This window comes from Anabrus simplex, chromosome 8 (genome assembly GCF_040414725.1).
Source record: "Anabrus simplex isolate iqAnaSimp1 chromosome 8, ASM4041472v1, whole genome shotgun sequence".
NCBI lineage: Eukaryota > Metazoa > Arthropoda > Insecta > Orthoptera > Tettigoniidae > Anabrus > Anabrus simplex.
In genome coordinates, this window is record NC_090272.1 from 120237332 (window position 1) to 120255048 (window position 17717).

Consider the following 17717-nt stretch of genomic DNA (forward strand, 5'->3'; position numbering starts at 1 on the left):
GGGAAGCAACTTGTTTTGTTTACAAAGCTTACTAGCAAATAAATCTGTGCTTCAAAAGCTTGCTGTTAGTGAGGAACACAGATGAGGAAGCTGAAATCACACCAGAAATGAAAAGGCAGCTACTTGGTGATGGAGTGTTTTGGGTTCGAGTTCAAAAGCTGGTGAACATTTCTGATCCAATCATTGAACTTTTTACTGCCTTTGAGTCCAACACCCCCATAATCCACAATGTTTTCATGAAGTTTCACAAACTACACAACACTCTCAACCAAGAAATTCCAGAATCCCCTCTTCAAAAATATGAAGAGAAAACTGTGCTAGCCAAACTGGAGAAACGTGTGAAATTTGGTGTAGGCCAAATTCATCTGGCTGCCGACTTACTGAACCCTTCACCTCAAGGTTGCAATTTGAGACCTGTTGAACTGCTTGATGCTATTGAGTTTGTTTCTGAAGTTGGCAATAGCATGGGAACAAAAGTAGTTGAACTTCGGCAAAACATTGCGGTCTACGGAGACAAAGAGGGGCTGTGGCAGCGGCCCTTTCTTTGGGAAGGATTAAAAGATACTGAAAAAAGAGAAAACAATTAGCCCTATGTTATGGTGGAGGAGCTTGAAAGGAACATGTATGCTAGCTGATGTTGTTGTGAGAATTTTAGGTGCTCCAGTAACATCTGCTGCTATTGAAAGAACGTTTAGCACATTCAGCTGGATCCACTGTAAGAAAAGAAACCGACTTACAACTGAAAGGGCTGGACAGTTAGTTTACTTGTCACACAACTGTAATCTGCTAACAAAACTCCAAAACCAAGAAAAGAAAAGAGTCCAAGGAAACAAGGCAGGTGAAGTGAAATAGAAGTTGAAAACACCAATAATGATCAAATGCAAGTTCCCTGTAGCGACGATAGCGAGGACAGCGATGATGGCCACATTTCGCTCTCAGATCTCTGAGCGTGATGAAAACTCAGATTAGTTTACTTGTACTACTCAACTGATATTTTTCATTGTAAATTGGAATATAGGCCTAAGCCTAAAAGGATTCATTATGTATGATTATGAATAGCGTAATACATTCGTTAAGCTTCATTAACCTAAATTAAGTAAGGCCTCTATTTTTTTAGAACTTTAGTGTAACTGGTAATTTTCTATTTACTAGTCTTTTTGGTTATTTGATTATTTATTTTATATATATGAATGCTATTACAAACTGTTCTGAAAATCATATACAGTGTGTTGAAAATTGTATATTACACCTTTTGTAGAACTTGGCCAATACTCTGAATAAATTTCCAACTTTTATCTCAATGTTTGCAAAAGGCCTAGTTCAATTCTAAGTTTTTCAGGTTATAACTATTGAATTTTATCTCCTGATCTAATTCCCAATTCTAATTCTGTTTTTAAGTCCCAATTCTAATTAAATTATATTTTATTAACTATCCAATGTTGTTACAAATCTAAAAAGTTAATGTACAATAGTTTGCATACCGGTACCCTTTTTTAAGGTTCAACTTACCACGACACAGGATTTTTAATGAAAAATCTAAAATACCTGGGTATTTGCCCAAATTAGGTATTTACCCGAGTATTTACCACGATTTAGAGGCATAGCCCTAGTCTAGGCACTCCACTCACTCCGCTTGCTGTACAATGCTGTACACGAAAGCTCGGCAGGCCGGTGATGCTCTTTTATTTTTAGTTCACGGGATTGCCGATAGGAGTGTCCTTTACGATCTGCGAGCAATCTGCCAACTGTTAAGGAAAAATCCACCAAGCCCGCGAAATGTAACGCAGTATATGCCCGCGAAATTTGTTGTAGTATTGCTATGGCTTTGTGCGGAGGTTGCGAGCTGAAAATTACTTCATTTAATCGTTTGGAGCAGAATTTAGACGAGCTTTTGGACGTTTATCAATGGCACGAGTTGATAATGAGAGAGAGGAACTGTGAAAAGTGTGGGGAGCTCACGAAATTAAGTGTAGTGAGGAATAAAGTTATTTTCCGCTGCAATCGGCGCGTAGGAGTGGTGAAGTGTACGTGGAACGTGAGTGCGAGGAAGAACACTTTCTTCGAAAAATCATGCCTTTCCTTACACCAAATAGGGTTACTTTATGTGTTGTGGTGTCTGTTAAGCAAGCTGCAAACCCCTCTTCTTCAATTGGAGCCTGGTGTTGCGAAGCAGACTATTGTTGACTGGACGAGCTTCTGCAGCAAGGTGTGTGTGGCCTGAGTGGACAGGAACAAAAAGAGAATAGGAGGGGTTGGAGTGATCGTCGAAATTGACGAAAGTAAATTTGGTAAATCTAAATATCACAGGGGAAGGAATATTACAGGACAGTGGCTGTTTGGGGGAGCAGAAAGGGGCAATTTCAGGAAATTTTTTGTTGGTCCTGTGGAAAGAAGGGATAAACAGACCTTGTTAGCAGTCATTCAGGAGTGGATTTTACCTGGATCTATTATCATTTCAGACTGTTGGAAAGCATACGATTGCTTTTTCTTTTGCTTTACGTCGCATCGACACAGATAGGTCTTATGGCGACGATGGGACAGGAACGGCATAGGAATGGGAAGGAATCGGCCGTCGCCTCAATTAAGGTACAGCCCCAGCATTTGCCTAGTGTGAAAATGGGAAACCACGGAAAACCATTTTCAGGGCTGCCGACAGTGGGGTTCGAGACCACTATCTCCCAGATGCGAGCTCACAAACTACTGCTTAGAGGACGAGGGATTTGTTCACCTCAGAGTAAACCATTCCCTGCAGTTTATTGACTCTTGGAGGAGCGGAAGAGTTAATAGGGCTAACAGGCGTCAAATGCCGGGTGGTGGGGTTTCCGTCCACACCCAAAACATTGAGAACAGGTGGCGTCACCTTAAACACGGCAGCTACTCCATTCCGGCATTCGGAAGAAATAAGGGACACTTTGTAGGCTACCTTGCCGAATTTCTATTTAAAAGTGCTTTCCCCTTAGGAGAGAGAGTACACCATTTCTTCCGAGCTGCCTGAGAACTCTACCCTCCCCTGCATTAAGGTAGGTTTTAAATTTCAACTTATGTTGTACATATATGTTAGGGTACAACCACTAAATTAATTTTTTCTTGCCATGCGGGCAGTATGTGCCGCGGCCATACTTAAGAGCCTCTCAAAGGGAGTGTGGCTACCGAAGGGAGCCACTATTCTCATGACAGAGCTTGGCCTGGATTTAAAATGATAGGTTACAGCTATTAAATTACATATTTTCCTTCCTGTGTTTCTTGCTGTGTTTTTATTCTGCACGGGTTGGTAACAGTATCAGAGAGTTAGGAATTATGGGAATGACGTCATGTCGGCCAATTGCTGCGCTCGTGGCTGGCCGGCTAATGGTCGATGGCGTGTGAGTACTTTCCTTGTGTTATAAAAGTAAACATACCTTTTTGGGTGGGCTGGGTGGGACCCTGGCATTTGCAATGAACACATCTCTCTTCCGAAAGGATTTTAAGGTATAATTCATATATATTTCTTCACGAAGTTATGTGTTATATACTGGAGTGCCTAGGGTAGGGCGCTACCGATTTATAAATACCTGGGTATTTTACATCACTATCTACAGGTACACCAACTGTGCAACAAAGCAGCCAGAAACATCACCACATCAAAAACCCTCTAAATAAAGTACAGGAAACTTCAAAATTTGAAAGGTATTTGCCAAATAAATGCCAGTAAATGCATATTGAAATGCTCCTAATCTTTTAGTATTTATTCAGACACATAACAATGAAACATAACAAGTTCTAAAAATTAAATGAGACACACCTCTAAAATGACTGCAATTGTCGGCTGCTACTCATTTCCGAGAATAAGTTTTTCTCCTGCAATTCTTATTACAAGTAATGAACTTCATTCTGGTTCTGTATTGACTTATAATAAATGCCAAACTTGTATTGAACAGGTGGACTTTATACAATTAAATTCTTTTAGATTTTTTTCTTTTAGAATTTTATCTTAGATACCTGCACTTATTCTTAAGTTTGTTGGCTCTGTGGAGATGTCGCTAATGACTGACCAAACCAATGTTCACATGAAACATGCAGGCACACAGGTCACATCTAAAGGTGGGTGGAGGACGCGGTTGGATCTGATGTAGTTTCCACTTTTCATGGGTTTCAAATTTTTGTCTGCAACATGCCTGCCCAAACAGTCAGACACATTTTGCAGTAGCTTTGCAACAAAGAACACTGTTTTGTGCAATTGTTGCGCAGCTGTTAGCATTTATGTTGGTGCTATTCATAGTTTTCTTAAGCTGGTCTTTCTAACGTTTCAAAGGAACACCTTGAGGCCTTTTGTCATGACCAATCTCACCCTACAGAAGTTGTTTAGGCAGTCTGCTATCATTCATACGCTGGGTGACCAACTAAACCGATAAGTGATGACGAAGGGTTCATATGCGCCTTGTCAAAAACTGCCACATTGCTTATGTAGTCATCCCATGTAATGTTCATGATGGATCTAAGTTTCTACTGATGGAAGAGTTCCAGTTTCTTTATGTCACGACAGTAAAGTGTCCAGATTTCACATCCATATAGTAATGTTGTTATGACTGCAATTGTATATCCACCAACATACTACTTCTTCCTGCCAATTTGATCATTAGTCATGAAATCTCTTGAACCACCTATTTCTAAAAAAACAAAACTAGTCACTGCATAGATGCAAAACGTAGATACGTACGTATATGTATGTATGCTTATATGTATAATGCAAAGTGTAACAAACCTGATCATAGCTTCAATTCATCTTCAGGTGCCAGAGGAGCAAAATGTTTGTCAAGAAATTCTGGTGTCACTTCCTCTAAAGTGGCAGGTTTCCACTCTGGCTTGCGACCTTTATCAATTAGAAGGGCTTTCACTCCTAAAAACAAAAACAAAAAAGACATTAGATTTTTAATGCAATGTAATACAAGTAGATAAGTTCATTAGGAACTTACAGGTCTAAATCAAGAAAAGTGTGTAATATGTACCATGTTACAATTCGTAAAGTACGTAACCATTCATTTCCATTTCATTACATGGCATGCTACAAGTAACTTATGTTAAGTTTATTAAGCCACAATTAATTCTGGAGGCCCAATTATTAGGTCTGATTAACAACTACTAGAAGAAATGGAAGCAAGTTGTTGCAAATACAACAAAGAAATTAATTTAACTTAATTGTTTTAGAAAGACTGTATGATGATTTGTCTTTGACATTTTATTTTAATACAAATATTATACCCCTATCAGTTAAATTCTTCTATATCAACCTCGTCGCATGTTCCTATAAATTTTCTATTGTTTTCAGGAGGTCAACAGAAGAGCAAATTTCCAGCATACGTACGAGATCAGAGATAAATTTTTAATGCTTTATCACCATCATCATCATCATCATCATCATCATCATCATCATCATCTTTCTAAATTTGAGAGATCCTTTGGCAATGTCTGGCACCCCTTTACCTGCATTTTCAAAAAATGAACTATTATCATCATTAATTAGGGGTATACAAAGAGTATAGTCATCCCTTGGTATGCACGTTCTCACTTTACAAGTTTTTGCTATAGCACAATTTTAAACAATACATAATTATACAATATTAAAAAATATACAAGTTAGACTGCAGATTCACAATCACCCTATGGACAGTTACATGACCGACTGTGGAGCGTTGCAAGGTGGCATGTCGTCAAGTCTCAAAGAGAGCGATGAGTAGCTGTGTTGCGTTGTTTCAGGGTTGACTGGCGGCGTGTGGTCAGTATTATAAAGAGGGCATTAAGTTAGCAACCTGTGTTTTATTGTTTCTAAAAGCAGTATGGAGAAAAGAAAAGGTGATCAAAATGCTTCCAAAAGCTGAAAGCAAAGAAAATTAATAACACTTGAAGAAAAGCTGGAAGCACGTTGTAGACATTGTCATAGCTACAGGAATCTCAGAATCAACCCTGAGAACCGTAAGAAGTCAAGCAGAGAAAATTAAAGAAAGCTGCAAAAGTGCAATGCCTTTGCTGGCAGGACCTAGTGTTTACAGTGCACTATGTCTTCTGGTATAGGCTAGAGCAATTTTGTTACTTTCATAGATCTGTCTCTGTCTTATCCTTGGCTTTGACATTATGAAAGTGACTGAGGTATGAGCGATGCTAGTAATGCCAATCTTTATGCAGCCAGTCCCTGCTATGAATGGTGTGAAAATGTTGCTCATAGGGTCAGTTGATGTATGCATTTCAGTGGGCTTGGCAGACTGATATGTAATAGCAACTCTGGCTCGGTGAGGAAAGCAACGGGAAACTACCTCTCCTCATTTCCCTAGTACGCCTCTTCAGTGATGCCTAGGCCATCTATGACAGCTGATGGCAGAGCTGTTGAGGATCCCATCAGCGGAATTGCTGACGGTCTGAACATACATACATACATTCATACATGCAAAAGTGCAACCAGAATGATGTCATCTAAGATAACACAAATACGGGCACCAATTATGAAGAAAATATAACGAATGTTGACCTAATGGATTGAACATCAAACTGAAAATTCTATCCCGATACCCACCATAGTTATTCAGGCTACAGCAAAAGCTCTGTTTAAAGAACTGAAAACATCCTAGTCTGCAAGTGCTGGTTGGTTTGAACGTTTCAAGGGACGACATGGATTCAATAACTTTAAGCTAACAAGGGAGGCTGCAGGAGCGAATGTTGTTGCTGCTGAAAATATTTCCTAACTATTACAAGCAGTGACTGAGAAGCATGGATATTTGCCACAACAAGGAGCTGTGTTAAATCTGGATGAAACTGGCTTGTTCTGGAGAACATGAAATCAAACCCCTGTTAGTTTAGCACTCCAAGAACCCACGAGCCCTCAAGGGCTACTTTAAGCAAGAACTGCCAGTTGTTTGGTGCTCAAAGAACAAAGCTTGGATAAAGGAGCTGTGATTGAGTCCTACTTCTCCAATGAAATCCACCATGACCTGCAAGCTTGTTGTAAGAAAATAAATGTGCCCTTCAAAATCCTGCTACTTTTGGATAACGTGCCAGATCATCCTCCAAGTATCAAGGATGCTGATGAGAACATCAGTGTTTTGTTTCTGCCACTGAGCACAACATCCCTGATTCAACCCATGAGACCCAGTCATTCCATCATCAGACTGAAGATTTTCAAAGTTATGTAGCACAAAGAGTTTTACACTGTATTAAAGGCATGAATAAAAAAAAAAAACTTGCACTTGTTTAAAACTCATAGGCATTTTATTTTTTCCTTGAAATAGTCTGTATGTCCTATCTAACACATATTATAAAACATTCACTTTATACGTTTCTGTATTACGCAATGATTACTTGGAATGAACTAATCTTGTAAAGTGAAGGATACCTATATAGCTGAGAATCTTACACGTTTCCGTATTACGCGATGATTACTTGGAATGAAATAATCTTGTAAAGTGAAGGATACCTATATAGCTGAGAATCAAGTAAAAACATTGTTCTACAACCTGCAATGATCACCAATACTAGTATAACTTTTGTTTGTATTTTACATTTTGCATTGGAATTCTTTCCTTATACTAGGAAAAAGCAAGCAAGCTAATTCCAAGATTAAGGCCCGGTAACAACTTGCAGTTGGCTGATAGCTGGTATAATAGTCTGGCTAAGTTGTACAGACTTGTGATCTTAAAAGATGAAGCAGGTTAAGTAAATGTATATGAAAATGGTATAAGATCGATCTGAAGATACTATAGATTATTGACAGTAGAAGGAATTTTACTACCTATTTACAGAATACTTGGTAGAGAGTATCCAAACAAATAGTGTATTTTAGTTACTGCGTATCGAGTACTGATGAGTGTGACTCATTAAGGCCCACAGGTTCAAGGCTTGCTAAAAACAATGTGTGTGTGCCAGGCTGAGTGGTTCAGACGGTTGAGGTGCTGGCCTTCTGACCCCAAGTTGGCAGGTTCAATCCTGGCTCAGTCCGGTGGTATTTGAAGGTGCTCAACTACGTCAGCCTCATGTTGGTAGATTTACTGGCACATAAAAGAATTCCTGCAGGACTAAATTTCAGCACCTCAGCGTCTCCGAAAACCATATAAGTAGTTAATGGGATGTAAAGACAATAACGTAATTATTATTAATAAAAAGGTGGTTTTTGGTGTGGGTTACTGTATAGTACGCGAACCTTTTCTTGATCCCTGGGCTCCATAGTGCTGAATGGGAACTGGGGATCAAGAAAAGGTTCGCGTACTACAGTCACGTCCTAGTTCGTGAACCATGGGCAATGGCTCGCGTGGCCTAGTATGTGGTCTTGAGAGTCGGGATACCAGTTGCTATGGAATGGGAGTGGGCCTCCTTGTGCTCAGGCAGCTATGACTATACAATCCACTGGTGGTCCGTTAGAAGAGAGATCTTCACTTGGGCTATGTGCAAGTAGGGTAGCATCCTGCTTCATGAATTTACCAAGCTCAGAACATTTTAAGCAAACCTCAGAGCTTTGGGACTAACGGAGTCCCACTCTCATTTGACAGGTGAGGGAATCCTTGGAAACAACTTGGCGAATGAAATGGAATTCGATGGGGGAGTTATCAATATTAATGGGGCTTATGGAAGAAAGAACTAGCTGAGTCAGCAAAGAAGATGCATCTGGATGTACAAAGGGCACTAGGAAAGTTTTGCAATGTGTGTGAACACTTTAGACTTTTTCAAAATAATTTCCACCACCCTCAATACACTTCTCCATACGTCAAAACCAGTCACTGAACCAACTCTTCCAATTTTCTTCGGTTACATTTTCACACTCTTGATCCCATGCTGCCAGAAGCTCCTCGTTGGATGCAAAATGCCACCCTTTCAGCTTCATCTTCACTTCTGGGAAGAGTCCGAAGTCACATGGGGCAAGATCAGGTCTGTATGGAGGATGATCAAGCACAGTCAACCCTGATCTGGCAAGAAAATCCATTGTTACATTAGCATGATGTGCTGGAGCATTGTCATGATGCAAGAGCCAAGTGTTGAGCCGTGACCTTGGACGGACCTGCTTGAGAGCCTGGATGACCTGATGCAGACAAGTCTCACTGTACCACTTCGCAGTAACTGTCCTTTGTGTTTCTAGCACAACCTGAGTCAGGATGCCCCGTTTAGTGAAGAATACTGCAATCATCCTTTTCTTCAACGACCTTGACTTTCGCACAGTCACAGGAGTATCCTCATCTTCAAACAGCTACACCTTGTTCTGGAATTTTGTTGGGACATCGTAATAATAAAGCCAAGTTTCGTCACCTGTAAGGAATTGCAAGTAATCAACTTCATTTTCCGTATCAAAATTTAATCACTAAGTTTTACAATATTTAAAATTCTTCCACCGTTTTGATACTTTTTTGCCTTTTGGCAAATTTATTTGTCAACAGTACATGTTTCGTTCCTTATTTAGGAACATCCTCAGCTGTTATTGTAGCTTAGGTGAATTGCTAAGATTTTAAACACGTTAATTTGCAGGTACAGTGATTCACTTAAAAACTACTAAAAATAACAATTAAATTAAATGATATTAAAAGCAATGTAGGGGTTAGTGTTTTATGATATGAGAACGAATGATTACATAGTTGGTCAGCTTAAAAACTATGTCTATTCAATTGAATAGTTGTTAAAAATCTCATTTTGTTACATTAAAATGTCTGTTTGTGGTTAAAAGTTTTAAAAATGTTTGACTTCGTAACACTGTTCAAATTATTGAATGTTTTATCTTCTGTTCCTTCCAGGTAAGTTGTTATATATTGTGAGTTTGCTTATGGTGCCTTTGATTGAGTCTAATGTGGAACTTTGAAGCTGACTGCTGATCAATTTTTGAGAAGGGAGCTTCGTTTCAATTTCTGAAATGAAATAAAATAAAGAAATGGGAATTTGTTTAAAAAACATGTGTCTTTACGTAATAACTAAATGTATAAAAAAGTTCTTTACCTTGCTATTGTTAGACTCCAATCCTACTGTGACCCTGGAGGGACGTTTGTTGCTGCTTTGCGTCTTGTATAGTAATGGCGTGTGCGTTCCGTTGTATGCTCCTCCTTACGGGGAGGCAAGGTTGCGGAGAGGGGAGGGGGCGTGTCGGTTACTGTCACGGCATCAACTTTAGAAGGGCTATGGAGAGGGGATGAACAAAATGGCGGAGGTTCGGTCTTATTTATCCTTTTACTATTTGTATTGCGTCTTTTGCCTAAAGTTTCAAGACTTGATAGTGCCCCTTCAAATATAGGGTTTCTAATGTCAATAGTTTCATTTAGGTTATTGTCCTGATTGTTTTTTTTTGTTCTAAATAAATGTACAGATTTTCTAATGTATTAAGGAAAGCTCCTTTGTTTATTTTATGCAATATAGTTAAATCCTGCTCTGTGGTTGTGAATTGATGTCCGGTTGAACTCATGTGTTGGCCCATCGCGGAAAACTTTTTATGTCTTTCAGCGTTGACATGCTCCTGGTATCTTACAGTAAAACTGCGCCCTGTTTGTCCGACATAACTTTTTTTTGCATTGGTGACACTTCAATTTATAAACTCCTGATTCAGAATGTTTGTTTTTTCCTAGGGAATTAACACTATTGTAATTAAATAATTTATGCTTTGTGTTATTGCTTGTTGAATATGCGATCTTATAATTATATTTTCTAAACAAATTGGTTACTGTGTGTAAGTTAGGGTTATTGAACGTGAACTTGGCGTATTTATCTTTCTTTTTTGTTTCGGGTTTTAGGTTAGTTTAGAGTTTGACCTGTAAGGATGCTATTGACGTTACGCGAAGTCCCATTTTCAAACTGTTTTAGCATTTTTTTGGCGCCAATTCACTCGATATGCCCTTTGTTCCTCTGAAAGTGAATGGGGCAACCAAAGGGAACAATCCTTTGTAATATGGAGATGATCGTGTAGAACTGCATGAATAGCTGGTGCAGGGATGTGGAGGGTCTCTTCTACCTGCCGATATGTCAACCGCCTCTCTTGCTGCAACATTTTCCTCACAGCTTCAATGTTTTCCTCAGTCACTGATTCAGCCGGTCGCCCAGAACGAGAATCGTCTTCAACCCCAAAATGTCCCGTCTGGAACTCGTTGTACCAGCGGAAAATTGTTGTCCGATGTGACCAGTCTTTCCCTAACACAGGAGTCATTTCCTCCAGACAATGGTCAACAGTTAATCCATGAGCAAAATTGTAGCGGATAATTCCGCGATATTCACCTTTAGACCACACTGACATCTTAATTTGCTTTCAATCCCACTGCTCGGTAACAATTGGTGTGAAGGTCGCGCCTTGCTGTCTCCTAGACTGGTTCTCACCCCTCCTTTCATCACCTTACCATAACAGGGCGTCCAGCCAACCGTTTTGCATATTGCAAAACTTTCCTAGTGCCCTTTGTACTAGGAGTAAGTGATATTCGGGAAAGAGGAGATAACGAGGAAGAGATAGGAAATTATAAAGTGCACTTGACAGGTATTAAAAAGAGAAGGGCAGAGTATGGGGTAGGACTGTTTATCAGGAATATTATTGCACGAAACATAGTTTCAGTTACGCACGTAAATGAGCGAATGATGTGGATAGATATGGCAGTTGGAGGAATTAGGACGAGAATTGTCTCAGTGTATTCACCATGTGAAGGTGCAAATGAGAATGAAGTTGACAAGTTTTATGAAGCACTGGGTGATATCATAGTCAGGGTCAACGGCAAGGATAGGATAGTGCTAATGGGCGATTTCAATGCGAGAGTATTAATAGGACTGAAGGATATGAAAAGGGTGATTGATAAATGTGGGTAAGATATGGAAGCTAGTAGGAATGGGAAGCGCTTGCTGGAATTCTGTGCTAGTATGGATTTAGCAGTTACGAATACATTCTTCATGCATAAGGCTATTCACTGCTACACATGGGAGGCTACGGGTACCAGATCCATAATAGACTATATCTTAACAGACTTCAAATTCAGGAAGTCTGTTAGGAATGCAAGGGTTTTTCAGGGATTTTCCGATGATACAAACCCCTATCTGATCTGTAGTGAACTAAATATCTCCAGGCCTAGAGCAGTGCAATCTGTCTACAAACGAATAAGGGTAGAAAATCTCCAGGACGACAAAATTAGACAGAAGTACATGGATATGATTAGTGAAAAGTTTCGAACAGTGCACAGTAAGCAGGTTCAGGATATAGAAAGAGAATGGGTGGCATACAGGGATGTTGTAGTAGAAACAGCAAGGGAATGCCTAGGAACAACTGTGTGTAACGATGGGAAAAAGTGAGCATCTTGGTGGAATGATGAAGTGAGAGCAGCTCATAGATGTAAAAAGAAGGCTTATCAGAAATGGCTCCAAACAAGGGCCGATGCAGATAGGGAATTGTACGTAGATGAAAGAAACAGAGCGAAACTAATAGTGGTTGAATCCAAAAAGAAACTGTGGGAAGATTTTGGTAATAGCCTGGAAAGGCTAGGTCAAGCAGCAGGGAAACCTTTCTGGACAGTAATAAAGAATCTTAGGAAAGGAGGGAAAAAGGAAATTAATAGTGTTTTAGGTAATTCAGGTGAACTCATAATAGATCCCAGAGAATCACTGGACAGGTGGAGGGAATATTTTGAACATCGTCTCAACGTAAAAGAAAATCTTCCTGATGGTGTCGCGAACAACCAAGCTCATGAGAAGGAAGAATTATGTTGGTGAAATTACACTTGAGGAAGTGGAAAGGATGGTAAATAAACTCCATAGTCATAAAGCAGCAGGAATAGATGAAATTAGACCTGAAATGGTGAAGTTTAGTGGGAAGGCAAGGATGAAATGGCTTCATAGAGTAGTAAGATTAGCATGGAGTGTTGGTAAGGTACCTTCAGATTGGACAAAAGCAGTAATTGCACCTATCTATAAACAGGGGAAGAGGAAGGATTTCAACAATTATCGAGTTATTGATTATTATACCAGGCAAAGTATTCACCGGTACCTTGGAAGGGAGGGCGAGATCAGTGGTTGAGAGGAAGTTGGATGAAAACCAGTGTGATTTCAGACTACAGTGGGGCTCTCAGGATCAGATTTTCAGTATGCGCCAGGTAACTGAAAAATGTTACGAGAGGAATAGACAGTTGTGTTTATCTTTCGTAGATCTAGGGAAAGCATATGGCAGGGTACCAAGGGAAAAGATGTTCGCCATGATGGCAGACTATGGAATTAAGGGTAGATTATTAAAATCAATCAAACAATTGATGTTGGAATGAGTTCTTGGTTCAGGGTACTTACAGTGGTTAGACAAAGCTGTAATCTTTCACCTTTGCTGCTCATAGTTTACATGAATCATCTGCTGAAAGGTATAAAGCGACAGGGAGGGATTCAATTAGGTGGAAATGTAGTAAGCAATCTGGCCTATGCTGACGACTTGGTCTCAATGGCAGATTGAGCCGAAAGCCTGTAGTCTAATGCAATGAATATGGTATGGAAAGTAGTCTCTCGAAGACTAAACTGATGTCAGTAGGTAAGAAATTCAACAGAATTGAATCTCAGATTGGTGATAGAAAGCTAGAACAGGTAGAAAATTTTAAGTATTTAGTTTGTGTGTTCTCCCAGGATGGTAATATAGTAAGTGAGATTGAATCAAGGTGTAGTAAAACTAATACATTGAGCTCGCAGTTGCGATCAACATTGTTCTGTAAGAAGGAAGTCAGCTCCCAGAAGAGGCTATCTTTACATCGGTCTGTTTTCAGACCAACTTTGCTTTACGGGAGCAAGACTGAATGGACTCAGGATATCTTATTCATAAGTTAGAAGTAACAGACATGAAGTAGTGAGAATGATTGCTGGTACAAGCAGGTGGAAATAATGGCAGGAGGGTACTCAGAATGAGGGGATAAAGGCTAAGTTAGGAATGAACTTGATGGATGAAGCTGTACGCATAAACCGGCTTTGGTGGTGGGGTCATGTGAGACAAATGGAGGAGGATAGGTCACCTGAGAGAATAATGGGCTCTGTTATGGAGGCTAAGAGAAGTAGAGGGAGACCAAGATGACGATGATTAGACTCAGTTTCTAACGATTTAAAGATAAGAGGTATAGAACTAAATGAGGCCACAGCACTAGTTGCAAATAGAGGATTGTGGCGACGTTTAGTCAATTCACAGAGGCTTGCAGACTGAACAATGAAAGGCATAACGGTCTACAATGATAATGTATGTAGCCTATGTAGGATGTATGTATTATTAAAAACAATGTGAAAGTGAACCTTAAAAATAGTCCAAAGAGAACTTTCACTCTTAAGGTTTAGGAATCTTTGGGTATCCTTAGCCCCTTGAGCTGCCACCTGAGTGACTGCCCTAAATGCAGATCAGTATTGATTTATTGATTTTATGAATTCTGGAACCAAGTATTAACAGATAATTTGTTTTCTTGGACATTACTGAAGAGCTACACAAGTAGGACCACAATTCAGAGTATGTTCAAGATGCTTATTCCTATTCCACAGCAACTGGTATAGATTCCTACTCTCAGGACCACTTGTTAGATGACTCAGCTATTATCCTACGTGCATGAAGTAGGAAGTGACTACAGGAACCCACAATACAAATCACAAAAATAAATGGACAATATTTTATCGTTTCTGCTTACTATCTTAATAGAATGACCAGTTTCCACTGACTTCATATGACAGCAAATAGTAAAAGATTGTTAAAAACAAGTGCATTAATTGTTAAGTACCGAATGTGCGATTCAACTCTGACAGACCTTTACACCGTCACCGGCTCTATTTACATTTTTTTGCAGTTCTGTATGATGAAAATATGAGCAAATTTTTCACCTAAAATGAGAACACTTAGAAACCTTACAAGCAGGTAGAAATTGTAAAAGCTAAATAAACCAACAAGTGACAAATTACCTGTAAGTCATATAACAGACTACATTACTTGATAATCTGAAATTTTTGTTTCCTCATGACCCATCATTACTTTGAACAGGATTATGAAATAGAAACAAGCTTCCTGGGTAGCTAGAGGACAAAGAGAATGTTGCACACATAACATAGCATCCTGTGTGATTTTGTCTAAAGAGGAATGAAATGGGAATACAATGTCTTTCTTACAGTTAAGCAGAGAATCAGCTTTCATAGACACTAGTTCATTGAAGGAAATTCAATCTAATGCTATTAACATGCAGAGAAGCTGCCCCTGTGGATCAGTGATAGAGTGTCGGCCTCTGGATCCCAAGATAGCGGATTCAAACCTGGCAGAGGTATTCAAATTTTTGAAGGTCAGAAAAAAGTCCATTCGACACTCCATGTCGTTTGATATCGGCATATAAAAGATATCTGGTGACACATTTGTTGTTTACCTGACAAAATTAATTAAATTTCAGCCACAGACGCTCAAGAGAGTTTCGGTTTACTCGGTCTGCCATCTAGTGGGCCTAGAGTAAAACGGAACATCAAAATTGACGAGCAGACAGCCAGATGGCGTCAAATTGAAATGTCTGCACATGGTAGCCAAGGCTATACGATTATTATTATATTATAACATTCAGAGAGTTTCATGCAGCTATTCATTGCTTACTGAATACTATAAGGATAGTGCTAAATAAAATAATTTACATTGTGTACCTTCATAAAAATCATGACCCTCACAAGCGTGAACTCCAAGACGATATTCTACTATCAAGCATTCTTGCAAAGTCTTGTTTACACCTTCATCTAGTTCCCTTTTGGTTACCTTCATAGAAGTAGGAGACATTTGTCTTAATGTTGTCAGCGTTTTAATTGCCCACTCTGAACCGTCTTTTTCCAGCCTTACCAATATTTCTTCTACGGTAGGTGCTGAGAAAATCTGATCAATCTGTTTTAGATAAGGAGCAAGACTGAATTCTACACTGTGTCCTTCACTTTCTTTCGTGAACGAATTCAGAATACCTTCTGCTTCTTTCTCAGGATTTGCACATTCAAGGAGTGCGTTTTCTAAATCAGTTAACCGTGTACTTTCACAATAATGTGTGGCAATTCCTGCCTTAAGATTGTCTTTTCCTTTTAATCTATGTCCAGTAAGTGCCAAATATAAACCTAACTTTCCACCAAGTCGTGGAAGAAAGTAACTACCACCCACATCAGGAAATAAACCAATTGCAGTTTCAGGCATGGCAAACAATGTTCGCTCAGTTGCAACACGATAGTGTCCATGCACTGATAATCCTACTCCTCCTCCCATTGTTATACCATCAATTAAGGCAATGTATGGAATGCTGTAAGTACCTATAAGATTATTTAACGTGTACTCTCTTCGAAAGAATTCTTTTCCAACATGATTGCCTTTCAATCCTTCCTGAGCTAAAGATTTAACATCACCACCAGCACAAAACGCTTTTTCACCGGCGCCTTTTATTATAACCATCTTCTTTTCACATTCCCATTCCTTCATTTTAGGAAAAATTTTGTTACACATTGATGTATTCAAAGCATTCAGTGCTTTGGGTCTGTTGAGGATGATCACACCTTTATTATTTACAGACTTAAACAAAACATCTTCACTATCAGAACCGGTAGATGACATCCTCTTCAAGCAAGTGAAACCTAGACGTACTCTTGAACCCCTCATTATGGAGGTCACGGACAGCTTCCACATTGCAATCTGCAAATGACAAGCAAAAAATATCAAGGATAATTAAGTACACAAACATACTACTTTTTTTTAAAAAAAATAGGAAGAATATTTGCAACTAAGTTACACTAGAATGAAAAGCAAGGTGCTCGTGAAAGAAAGCCACAACGCTATTGTTTGGCCCTGGTTTAGTTGTACGATTATGATCAATATTTCGTTTGGGTACTGATTAAGGTTAAGTTTTTCGCGTAATTCGCATTATCAATGGGAAGTGTGATTTACTGCGTTTTCAAGCAACAGGTTAATATAAGATGCTGACTAGCCAGATTCACAACAAATTCACCTCTTAAATTATTGCGATAGTATCGCTGATCCAATACGCTAGCTGTAATCACATTGGGATGATAGGTTAGGACAAGGTTAGGAGGTTAGGAGCGACTCATCAAGTCGGCCGTGGCCTACTTGACAACGTGAGTTACGTGCACCGCCATCTCGATCCTTAATCATATGTCAGTTTGGACACCCCGAGGGGGTGCCTAGTGCGGTGCCAGTACCGGTGCTCTATGCCGCGCTCCTCACCTGGCCTGTTTGTGAAAATAAGTATAAAAAGAATAAATATATAGAAGTTGATAATAATAATAATAATAATAATGGTGGAATTTTTACTGTATTGTGGGTGCGGTTTTGTGTGATATGGTTAAACATGACGTTATCGACCGTATTGACCACGGCTAGGTGTTAATAAAAATTTCTAAATTGCTATTGAGCCAGCGGTAAGGACAAGGCCAGGGTGGTCACCCATCCAAACCTTAGCCACGCCCGGTGTTACTTTGATTTAACCGGGCCTTACCGCTGGATTTTTTTGCTAGAATAAAATTTTATTCACGAGTATCGGCTGTTTGTGATACTTTAAATTTAGAAAAACAGCATATGAAATTGCAGCTTTTTTGAATATCCGCCTCAACTTCCGGTTGTTTCCAGTGCTTCTTTAATTGTGGTAGTCTGAATTTTTAGGAGGTTGTACTGGTTTTGATTGGGTGTTTTGACTGTATTAGGATGTAGGTGGACTTGATAGGCTAGAAAGTTGTTTTTAGGAAGTGAGAAATTTAATGATTCTTGCTCTTGTCTTGGTGGGGAAAAATGACTT

At 39.3% G+C, this 17717-nt stretch overlaps 1 protein-coding gene across 5 annotated transcripts in view; it reads right to left on the minus strand.

Annotated features, from left to right (window-relative positions):
- The window catches only part of LOC136879181 (3-hydroxyisobutyryl-CoA hydrolase, mitochondrial), a 32218-nt gene extending 15194 nt beyond the window's left edge, over positions 1 to 17024 (minus strand). The window contains exons 1-4 of one of the 5 annotated variants that reach the window (XM_068228813.1): positions 16914 to 17024; positions 15583 to 16600; positions 4742 to 4876; positions 3713 to 4600 (exon numbers count right to left, since the gene is read on the minus strand). In XM_068228813.1, coding sequence (XP_068084914.1) covers positions 4746 to 4876; positions 15583 to 16594 — 1143 coding nt within the window. In that variant the 5' untranslated portion in view covers positions 16595 to 16600; positions 16914 to 17024 and the 3' untranslated portion in view covers positions 3713 to 4600; positions 4742 to 4745. Of the gene's footprint in view, positions 1 to 3712; positions 4661 to 4741; positions 4877 to 15582; positions 16601 to 16697; positions 16738 to 16913 lie in introns of those variants that run through there. The other 4 variants (XM_067152952.2, XM_068228812.1, XM_068228811.1 and 1 more) reach the window with 4 other exon arrangements.
- Between the last annotated feature and the right edge of the window lie 693 nt (positions 17025 to 17717).